Genomic DNA, 12,873 nt, shown 5'->3' on the forward strand with positions numbered 1-12,873 from the left:
CATCAACAAATATACGAACAATCACACATTAATATTCACATTAAAATTTTGTATGTACAACTTTATGATATTATTCATCACCGAATATATGAATAATCACATATTTAACATTCACATTAGAATTTACTGAATTAGTACACATATATATATAAATTTTATAGTAGAATAGTTATATAAAATTGAATATATTCATATTATAATTACTACAATACTATACATATTAAATTTATAGTAGAATAGTAACATAAAGTAGTCTTCTCACGTTATCACATTAAATAGTGTTCTCATTTGAATTTAACCCTATATATATATATATATATATATATATATATATATATATATATATATATATATATATATATATATATATATATATATATATATATATATATATATAGGGTTAGGTTCATTTGAGACCACCTATATTTTGTGAGACCGTGAGACGCATTTTATTTTTATTTTTTTTATTTTTATTTTTTTTAGTTAATTCATGTTCCGAAAATAATATTTAAAAAAAGAATTTTTTGATTTTTCCATTTATTTTGCATTTTAAAATTATTTTTAGAATATGTGCAGTGTAATATTCTATTTAGAATATTTCACGTATTTTAAAAAAAAAATAGAATTTTTTTTATTTTATTTTTATTTTTTTAGTTAATTCAAGTTCCGAAAATAATATTTAAAAAAAGAATTTTTAGATTTTTCCATTTATTTTGCATTTTAAAATTATTTTTTAGAATATGTCAGTGTAATATTCTATTTAGAGTATTTCACGTATTTTTCAAAAAAAAAAACGAAATTTTTTTTATTTTTTTATTTTTTTTTATATAATTTTATATTTTTTTTAGTTAATTCAAGTTTCGAAAATAATATTTAAAAAAAGAATTTTTGGATTTTTCCATTTATTTTGCATTTTAAAATTATTTTTAGATTTAATCTCACGGTCTCACAAAATTAAAATGGTTTCAAATTAACCTGAAAATATATATATATATATATATATATATATATATATATATATATATATATATATATATATATATATATATATGCTCCGCCCTAGCCACAAGCAAAAAGACGATGAACAATACAAGAAAAAAAAAAGTAAAAATGATATTTTAAAATATCAGGCATGTTCTTTTTCATTCATAATCAGCCCAAAAATGGATGGATGTTTTCGAGGCCGAAAGTCGTTAAATTTATTCCTTCTAATCCTTTTACTTCTTTTACTTTTTAGAACCGGTAAATATTATTAAGAAAACCACCGTCCTAGCAAGACGTTCTAATCCTTTTACTACCTTTCCTGAAGAACACTATTATCCCTTTAAATCCTTTCATTCTATTCCTTAAAAAAACTAAAAAAACCAGGTGTATATTCATGATCTCAGGGTCAATTTATATTTTTATGTATCTCGTATGCAGTTTCCTCAGTTTCATAGTCGATCATCCAACTTCACGAAAACAATCATCAAATAACTCGAAACGATTCTCGAAAAAAACATGGATCATAACCATCAAGTAAACGACGCTAAAAGGCCTCTCGATCCAACCTCATGTAGTTACATAAAATCAGTCATTTTTATTTTCTTCTAGTAATTTGTTTTCTTCTTAATTAAATATATATTATTAATATTTATTACTATTTATCGATCAAAAAGAATTCCCTTGGTATTTTAGGATAATATGACTAATCCTTCATTGGCTATTTCAACTCGTAGTGAGCACGTACATATGTTGCAGCTGGATAACAAGCTCAGAATAGATCGACACGAATGACTTAATCCCCATCTTTTTAAAACGTTTATCTTCCTGATCTCAGGGTCAACTTATACAGTTATACTCCATATATCGTATGCTGTTTCCACAGTTTCATAGTCCATCACCCAACTTCTTCACGAAACAATCATCAAACAACTCCAACTCGAAAAGAAATGGAGAACAACCATCAAGTAACCGACGCCAAAAGCCCCCTCCAACCTCATGTATTAATCTTTTCGCTACCATTTCAAGGACCCGTTAACTGTGCTCTAAAGTTAGCCGAACTCTTATGTCTTTCCGGCATCCATGTCACCTTCCTGAACACCGAGCACATCCACCGCCCTCTTCTCCTCCATACCCACGTCGTATCACGATTCAACCGCTATCCAAACTTCCGATTTGAGACAATCCCTGATGGAGTTGAGCATGAAAAACCTGTCTCCGCTGACCGGTTCATGGAGGTGATGGAAGGTATAGATACTGTGACTAGACCCCTTTTCCGGGAGATGATGATTTCCGGTAGCCTGAGTTCGCGATCGGTGCGGCCGGTGACGGTGATGATACTTGATGCTTTCTTGAGTTTTGGTTTGGATGTAGCTATCGAGACGTCGATTCCTGTGGTTTTCTTCGAGACGGTAAGTCCATGCTTCTTGTGGACTTCTTGCTTGAATCTTCCTACACTTATTGAATCTGGGGAAGTTCCCTTCCAAGGTATGTATCCTCTTACTCGGTTGCGTCATGAACAGGTACTCTTATTGTTTATTTATTTTTTAAGTATATTGAATGAGTGTCGTATTTTGACAAGTATGGCATAAGAAGACAATTCTTTTGAGCTTTTTGTCACATAAAGTTGCTTCAAGTTTAATATTATTTGTATACTCTATCTCTATGTACCAAAACTTGTTCCACATCGAACTTGATAATTAGGAACAAAGTGCTTTTATTGGAAAATTTACAATATATATATATATATATATATATATATATATATATATATATATATATATATATATATATATATATATATATATATATATATTCAGGTTTTGTGAGATTGTGAGATCAAATTTAAAAATAATTTTAAAATGCAAAATAAATGGAAAAATCTAAAAATTCTTTTTTTAAATATTATTTTCGGAATTTGAATTAACTAAAAAAACTAAAAAAAAAAATTAAAAAAAATCCTTTTTTTTTTTTTTTTTTTTAAATACGTGAAATATTCTAAATAGAATATTACACTGACATATTCTAAAAATAATTTTAAAATGCAAAATAAATGGAAAAATAAAAAAATCTTTTTTTAAATATTATTTTCGGAACTTGAATTAACTAAAAAAATTAAAAAATAAAAAAATACGTCTCATGGTCTCACAAAATTAGGCCGTCTCACATGAACCTAACCCTATATATATATATATATATATATATATATATATATATATATATATATATATATATATATTTTAAATTCTCTTCTAGAAAATAGCTAAAAAAAATCCAAGATTGTAAAAATAGCCATTGAAATTACAGATGGATTATGATCATTTGCGATTTTGTCTTCTAATCTACGAACATACAAGTTGTTAAAATAGACTCGTGCAGTAGGGAATTGTACGTTTGGAGATGAACGCAGAACATGAAAGACCATGTATAATTTTAGCTTTTTTAGGGTATAAACAGCTTGATTTTTTGAAGCAATCATTTTTTTTATTTATGTTAGGGAAAACCTCTTGTACGGACTTTTCTAAGTGAAAACATAAAATAAATTTTTTTACGTACAATACAAAGATACAACATGAAGATGTATCAGAAATTAGTTTTATAACACAAATCATATTTCTATAACAACTGTCTAACATATTTACATAATAATTGCATTAAAAATCAATTGGCTATAAATATAAAGTATAAAAACCGAATGTACAACCTCACAAATACAAAGGTACGACTTCAAGATGTATCAGATATCAGTTTTTTTAACACAAAACATATTACCATCACATTTCTATAAGATAGCTCCATTTGAGAGACTTTTTTCCAAAAAATATTAAGAAAAATAAGTGCTCCAAAAAAATTAAGGTATTTATACCCTAAAAAAGATAAAATCATAGATGGTTCAATGTTCACAGATGGACAGATCCATCTACGAACGTACAACTCGCTTATGCACGACATCACTTTAACTACTTGTATGTTGGTAGATGAGAAGACAAAATCGTAGATGATTCTAGTCCATTTGCGATTTTAGTGATTGTTTTTGTAATTTTATGTTTTTTTTGCTATTTTCTGCAAATGAATTAGAAAAATAACTATTTTTTTTTTTGTAATTTTCTCGCTTTTATTTATGTTTGGTTTAATAGTTAATTACTAGTTTTTAGATTGATATAATTCTGCTAGTTTAATGTTCCATGTTAATCAGGGACAAATTACTTTTATTTATGTTTGGTTCAATGGTTAATTACTAGTTTTTAGAGCATCCATATTATTCTGCCAATTTAATGGAAGTTTTGAATGAAGTAAAAAACTAGTTGACATCAAATAAACATGGAGTTAATAACCAACTCTTCAATATGAAAAAAAAAAAAAAAAAAAAAAGATTTGTTGAGGATATTCCCTTTTGGAGTAGTGGGTAGACGGTATTTCACTATTTCCTTTTGGAGTAGTGCTCCAGGTTCGATCCATGACCGGTCCAATGATTTAATAGGCTCAATATGAAAAAAAAAAAAGCTCCTAAAGTTGTAAATATTATATATATATATATATATATATATATATATATATATATATATATATATATATATATATATATAAACAAGAAATAATGTGAGAATGTAAAAACACTATGTTTATGTTATTATTCTAAAATGAATATTCTATATGTTTATTATTGAAGTAATTATAATATAAATATTAATGTTTGATTATTCATATATTCATTAGAATGTTATAGTTTTATTATAAATTTATGTATGTGTATTTTTGTACTAAATTTTAATTTTAATTTTAACATGTGACTATTTATTAATTCATTGTTGAATAATGACATAAATCTGTTGATACAAAATTCATTGCAGAATAATAACATAAAGATAATGTTTTTACGTTCTCACACCATTTGTTGTTTTTATTTGAATTGTCCCCTGGTAACTAATTAATAAGTATAAATTTAGCCAAAGTATCCGAAACTTTATATATGATTTATTAAATCATATCATATGATATAATAACTACTTATACTTTCTTTAGTTATTATTTTCACAAAAATAATAATTATTCTCTAATTTAATATAAGAGTTGATATTAGTTATTAATAATCATATTAATAATAAATATACAAAATGTGTAAACTTGATAAATATGTAACCATATATGATCATATGTTTTTAGTAATATCACTAAATAATGAATTTTGAACATATAAATCCAACACATAATATAAACATAAATTAAACGTTTTAACTATAAAATATTATAAATGCTTAATTTCTAAATTATACGAAGTTCAACTTTTATTTTCATCTATTCGACTTCAAATAATGATTACTAACCCACATTTTTTTAGAAATAAAACATAATTAAAATATATTAATCAATTAAATAATAAATAAATAAAAGACAAAATTTCACAAATGATCCTTACGGTTTTAAATTTGTCCCCTCTTTATGAAACTTTTTTGCATGAACGGTACCTTTCGACAAAAACTTTGCACTACAATGGTGGGCGTAATTCTTTATTTATTTATTTATTTATTTATTTATTTATTTTTTAATTTTAAGTTAAGAAGGTATTAAAATGAATATAAAAAATAAAAACAAATGATATTTTCATCATTTTACAATCGTCTAACAAAATATGTTAACAAAATTACCTATAAAAACCACTGGCATGCAAAATTTTGTAAAAGGGACCATAAGGATAATATCGGGGACAAATATAAAACCATAAAGGATCATTTGTGAAATTCTGTCTAAATAAAAAATTAAAATATATTTTGAATATTCAAAAGAGTTAGCGGGTTGCAAGTAGGTTGAAAATTTCAATCATGACAAACCCATTTAATTAAATATGTTAGATGGAATCACTCATTTATTATGTGAGTTGAAAATATCAACCAAACATGTTAATTACTTTACTGGGTTGAGTTTGGTTTTGGATTAGCAAATTTGGGTTAAGATTGTCATTTCTATTCGCTATATAGCCTTTCAATATTATTGTTGCCGTTCTACAAAAGATTGTTTTCTATTTTTCAAAATCAATACATGTCTTTTTAAAGGTGTTTTAATGGACAACAAGATTTATAAGTGACTTTTCAAAAAGCAAAATTTATAAAAGAATCACTACAGCTTTAACACTTTCTGTAAAAAGGCTGTAAAAATTTTAAAGTATATAATGTATAGTAGGGAAAAATAACACTTTTATGAAGTATGTTGATATAACTACGTAAAACTGCTTTCAAAAATTTAATACTACGTCTACTAAAAATGTTGCATAGTCATGAAATTAACTTAAAGTCAATAAGAATCATTTTCATCATAAGTTCGATTTGCATGAGTATGTTTTGTCACTTTTACTTATAGCTTCAGCGGATCTCTAACTATGTTGAGACATAACTATGAAACTATATTGAAGATGTCAAGTAGCCTCAGACTTAGAATAAGTTCAAAAAAACTTTTGAAACTTTTAAGTAGTATTAAATTATTAAATATTTATGGTAAGATGATTGTGAATATGAGTCTAACATTTCTATAACTATTCAATCTTAATGAAAACTTTTTCATAATTATCTATATGCTATCATTATAGAGGTTGCTTCAAAAATGACTTCACTAAATCTTTTTATAATAATACGATACACTTAGTATGTTACAACTAAAACAATGTAAAGAATCACATATGATGTGAATTGGAAAGAGCTCTATTGCATTAGTATATCTTAGCAGAAGGATTAATTCAAATTAATGTGTTATTAATATTTTTTAATGATGTTTTAATAATATGCATGATAATTAGTTTGAATTAATTATATAATTTTTTTTTCTTAGAATGGTTTAATAATATAATTCTTGAATCAAATTTGTAAAAAGCTAATAATTATATAAGAGTTTTCTTTAAATCTTTATAAATTAAAAAATAATTTATATAAAAAACTACACAATTTTAACATAAATACGATGTATTGATGTTGTTAATGGCTTCTAAATTTGATAAGTATAAAACTAAAATAGTGTTTGAAAATGTCTTTTATTTCTCTTCAGGGGGTAATTTAGATGAGCTTATAAAAAGTGTGCCAGGATCTGAACATATTATACGGAGACGAGATCTTGCAAGCTTTTGTCGTAGCGATGACTTGTCTGAACCCATTATTGATCTCCTCTTGAATGAAGCTCGAACTATTCCTCAAGCTCAAGGTTTCATACTCAACACGTTTGAAGAGTTGGACTCTCTCATATTACCACACATGCGAAAACTTTGTCCAAACATTTATCCCATAGGCCCATTGCACTCTCTCCATAAAGCTCGCCTTAAGGAGAAGATGACATTGATGTCCCCAAAAACAACTTTTTCGAACAGTATTTGGAAGGAAGATAGAACTTGCGTATCGTGGCTTGATAAACAAGCTCCAAAAACCGTTCTTTACGTCAGCATTGGAAGTCTAGCCACCATTACAGTAAATCAACTACTAGAAATATGGCATGGTGTGGTAAATAGTGGGAAACCTTTTTTATGGGTAAGACGCCCAGGGTCAATCATAGGTGGGTACGAAGAATCACAAATCCCGTCTGAACTGCTAGAGTATACAAAAGAAATTGGATGTATCGTAGATTGGTCGCCACAAGAACATGTCCTCGGTCACCATGCTGTTGGTGCATTTTTAACACATAGTGGGTGGAACTCGACTATTGAGAGTATAGCTGAGGGGGTTCCCCTGATTTGTTGGCCTTACTTTTCCGACCAACAAGTGAATAGTCGCTTTGTGGGAGAAGTATGGAAGCTTGGAATAGACATCAAAGATACTTGTGATCGATTAATTATTGAAAAGGCAGTGAAGGATGTCATGGAAACGGGAGGAAACATATTTAGACCGTGTGTTGATGGTTGGAAAATTTTGGCGAAAGAGTCGGTAACTGAGATGGGGTCGTCGTCTATGAATTTTGATCGTTTGATCAATGATATAAGGGTAATGAGTTCGGCCACAAAGTTATCAGGTTGATGTGTATCGTTGGATCATATGATATTGATATAAGTCTTTATTTGACATCTTTAGCTATCAAAATGAAATAATAATGTAAATTTGACTTTCAATAATTATATATCCCTAAAAGAAATTTGGCTATTATCGGCGTCGCAGCTAAAGGTCATGTCGCCGCTATTGGTATCACTGGTAAGACCTACCTATCCGAATTCGCATTTTCACGTTCCGGTGAACGCCAACCGTTTGATCATTTTTGTAATCCAATGGTTGAGAAACTCATGGAACTGACAAAACCAATAGTGGCGACAGCTAAAGGCCTAAAATTGTCGCCGCTAAAGGTCGAAAAAAACGTGCCTTTTTTTTCCTTCTATGTATGTCGCCGCTAAAGATTGGATGTCACCGGTATTGATTCTTTTGTCGCCGCTAAAGGTTGAAAAAAATGCACTTTCTTTTCCCTCTATGTATGTCGCCACTAAAGATTGGATGTTGTCGGTATTGATTCTTTCGTCGCCGCTAAAGGTCGACGCAGATTACACCCACTTGCTTCCTTTTTCTATTTCGATCTGGCTCTCATTTTGTTTCATTTTCTCGATCATTTGCTCCGACGATTCTCCCTATTTAACAACATATAGTAGAAGAGATACTACCGGCCATCGAAAACTTCGCCTCTCCGACCACCGACACTGTTGCTGTTGTCGATTTCCTTCTCCCGGGTTCGTGTTTCCTTCTTCATCTCTTCCTTTCTTTCTATTTTAATGTTGATTTCCATAAGAATTTATGATTAATTGCATTTTTGTTTCAAAAAGCTCTTTTCCTCTCCGGTCACCACCACTACCGTCGGTTGTTGTTGTCCCCGACATCAACTACCATCACTACCGCTGCAACACCGAAGACTACCACCACCAGTTGAAAGAGGGAAAAGTTTTTGGGAACCACAGGTGCATTTTTAAAATTTTTTTTTGTATTTGTGCATTTGTGTGTGTATTTTGTATATATGTGTGTGTATTTCATATATTTGTGTGAAATATGTTATATGTGTGTGTATTTCACATATATGTGTGTGAGAATTGTGTGTATTTCATATATGTGCGTGTATAAAAAATACGTGTATGTGTATAATGTATGTATGTATGTATGTATTTGTATGCAATTTGGATTGTGTTCATGGTTGTTTAATGTGTATAGAAAGTATGTATATATATGTGTATGATGTATGTATGAGTGTATTTATGTGGAATTTGGAGTGCGTTGATGGTTGTTTTATGTGTATAAAAAGTATGTATATATATGTATAACGTATGTATGTGTGTATATGTATGCAATTTGGAATGTATTTGTATACAATGTGTAAACTACTATGTCAATATGGAAAAAAAGAAACAAAAAACAAGTATGACGCTAATATTGAAATGTTATTTAAAGTAAATTTCTATAATAGTTCCTATTTAATATGGATTTGTAGATAAATTGGTAATTATTAGTTTGTTGGTTTGTTAGTTTGATCGTTGGTTTAACTTATATGGTTAATGTTAGTTAGTTGGTTTGTTAATTTGATAGTTTGTTGATATATAGATAAATTGGTAATTGTTAGTTTTCTTATCATTTGGTAATTTTTAGTTTGGTTTAAGTTAATAGGTTAACTTACAAGTTTATATGTTGTTATTTACTATGTAGTTGGAGAATATTCAATTAATGTCTAAGGATCTGGAGTCAACTGTGGAACTTATAGGATGGAACAACCGTGGCGGGGATGATGACACATCATATTAGTTTTATCTTTTATTAGAGATTGTAGTATGACATAAATTTATAAGAATTTTGTTATTTATTTTGGTGTATGTATGATATTATAAAACTTGGATGTTATGTAATCATTTTTTTGCATTTAATGTACCGATTTTTCTGCATTTAACGTTATTACGTATCGGTTTTTGGATAGCCGAGAATGTCTGCTTTAAAAAAAAAAAAAAAAAAAAAGCAATAGTGGCAACGCTATTAGCGGTGACATATGACATTAGCGGCGACAAGTATTATTAGCAGCGACACGTAGCATTACCGATGACTTTTGGAGTAATAGCGACAAGACAGTAGCGGCGACCCATATCTAGACCAGCGGATGAAATTAATCAATGAACATGATTTGAGAGTATATGATATTACAATGGGATAACATGTAGCATATAATAACACAAATTTTAGCAAAATATTGTATTTGGGACAATTAACTACATTTATAAAAGAAACTTTTCGGATTTTTAGGGATAAATTATTCTCCTAATTTTAAAATTTTGAATTTTTTTAATTAATTCAAGTTTAATTCTAACGTAATTTGTAAACATAACCGATTTTATTCTGAATCTGAGGTTGAAAAATAACAACATTCTAATATATTCTTATACATCCGAACTTAAATAAAAATTCATACATATTCTTACAGACTAAAAGTCTTATACATTTATATATATATATATATATATATATATATATATATATCGATAGGTTCAAATGTTTTTGACAACTATTGTGTGCCTGTGTGCACCAATAGGAATTTAGGAATAATTAAATAATTAAAAATTGTAATAAGGGTAATTATGTAATTTTAGCATGCTAATTAAAATAAAACCCCTTAATTCATGGAAATTGCCATAAAAATCTGTTTGACCAACTATTTAACCCTAGCCTTCTATATCATACGTAATATGCCTCCTCCAATTTGCTTATGGACGAATGAACATCGTCTGATCAAAAGAGGTAGTCAAACCTCTTGCTGGAAATTTGTTTCCCCATTCCATTGATTAAGAAGATGTTATTCTCGGTGGCTCCATCTCTAATCGAAGCTAGCTTCAACATCAAGGCAATTTTGGAGTCACAAGAAGCCGGTGTATGTTTCTGCATCATTGTTACAGTTCCTTCGATGATCGGTTCTTTAGAGCTTTTCCAAATCGAGCAAACTTCGTATGCCCTTATTTATCCGGTAACAACTCTTCAATTCTCATTAATTATGGATCGTTAACTTGTGATTCAAATTATCTATTTCTATTGTTCGCTGAATTGGATGGTTAAGTAAGGGAAAACCTAACGTGTTCAAGAAGAACGAGCTATGCACATAAGGTGCTCGACTAAATTCCTGAAAGAAGGACTCTGTCTTAGTGAATTGTTGGTGGAATTGAAAATATCCCGATTTGCACACCAACTGTTTGTTAAAATGTCTCAGTGAACTTCAGTTACTTATTCCAAAATTTGTTCTTTCTTGCTTAATGAGTCACTTTCAGTTAGAAGGAAGCATAGAAAAAGATGTTAGTTCGTATGGTTCCAGCTCTTGTATCAGGGCCTTATAATGTAAGTAACATTCTTTATTCACGTGTTCAAGTTGATGAGTTTCAATTTCTTTTATGTGGATGCTCTTCTTTCTTACAAAATAGTGTCTTCAAATCTTATATGAAAACCACATTTCTATGCTTTAATGGGTCTGCCATATATTTTGTTTTTCTTTCGGTTATGAAATACAATTCTAGGTTGTTTGTGCCTTTTTATTTTTCATCAACACAAATTAATTTACTCTTTGAACCTTGTGGTATGCATTCTAAATCATGTTGCTGGAAATTATGTTTATATGTAAACTATTGCATGTAAATCAAATATGGTTTTTGGCTTGTTTGATGATAATGTCTAACAAGTGTTTGTTGAAATGCCTGAAAGAGTATTTAAAGAATTTAACCTTGTGGTATGCATTCTATCAGAATTACTAGCTGTAAATACAATACCTTTGAATGTATCCTATATATTCTATCAGAATAAAATCGATGTATTCTGCCAGAATGTATTATATGTATTATATCATATTCTATGTATTCTACCATAATATATTAAGTGATAGATAATTGTAAGTAACATGTTTTTAACAAGTATTACTTTTTGTTGTATTTGTGATAGGAATGGCTGGAAAAAGGCGTTGAAGACGTTGATATTTTTTTAGAATATGTATAATTATATTAGAATGTAAGAATATGTATGAATTTGTATTGAGTTTGGATGTATAAGAATATATTAAAATTGATTCAAAAATTTTGTTTTTCTTCAATAATATTCTATTAGAATAAAATTCTGAAAGAGCATCATTCTAACAAATAATATTCTGACAAAATAAAATCAGTAAAAAATTGAAATTGAATTAATTAAAAAATTCAGATTTTTTTAAATTAGGAGAATTAATCATCCCTAAAAATCCGAAAATTTCCTTTTATAAATGTAGTTAATTGTCCAAAATACCCTTTTACTTAAAATTGTGTGATTATATACTATATGTTACCCCATTGTAATATCATACACCCTCAAATCATGTCCATTGATTAATTTCATCAATTGGTCAAGATTTGTGCATTCTGACACACAATACTTAGTAAAAACAAAATAACCTAAGCATATATATATATATATATATATATATATATATATATATATATATATATATATATATATATATATATATATATATATATATATTTAAAGCATAAAATGGTTATAAACAGTAAATTTATAGCTTTTTTTTTGACTCTTTTGCCTCAAATGTTTTATTGTTGGCATTTTTTCCCTAAGCTTTTTGTTTTTTACTTTTTTTTCTCAATTCTCTCCCTCGGTTTTTGCTTTAAACCATTCCAATTTCTTTTATTTTACATAAAGGGTCCTTTAGTTTTGTTGAATCTGACTTTTTTGGTCTACTTTTGTTTTTTATACATATTAAAGATTTTTGTAATGTTTTCTGTGAGAGAATTGACTTATTTTACATAAATGGTCTTTAGGTTTTGTTGAATTTGACATTTTGGTTCATTTTTTTTTTTATATATATCTTAAAGATTTTTTTTTAAGGAAATGGCTTAATTTACATGAATGACCCCTAGATTTTGTTGAACTTGACACTTTT

General features: G+C 28.1%; 1 protein-coding gene across 1 annotated transcript; it reads left to right on the plus strand.

Annotated features, from left to right (window-relative positions):
• The first annotated feature begins 1,697 nt into the window (after positions 1 to 1,697).
• On the plus strand, positions 1,698 to 8,065 carry LOC145011349 (7-deoxyloganetic acid glucosyltransferase-like). The gene is made up of 2 exons (XM_078970054.1): positions 1,698 to 2,469; positions 7,015 to 8,065. The coding sequence occupies exons 1-2, from the start codon at positions 1,932 to 1,934 to the stop codon at positions 7,968 to 7,970; spliced, it is 1,494 nt and encodes a 497-aa protein (XP_078826180.1). The 5' UTR covers positions 1,698 to 1,931; the 3' UTR covers positions 7,971 to 8,065.
• Positions 8,066 to 12,873: the final 4,808 nt, after the last annotated feature.

Source organism: Lactuca saligna, chromosome 8 (assembly GCF_052625555.1).
Source record: "Lactuca saligna cultivar CGN05327 chromosome 8, ASM5262555v1, whole genome shotgun sequence".
In the NCBI taxonomy this organism is placed as follows: Eukaryota; Viridiplantae; Streptophyta; class Magnoliopsida; order Asterales; family Asteraceae; genus Lactuca; species Lactuca saligna.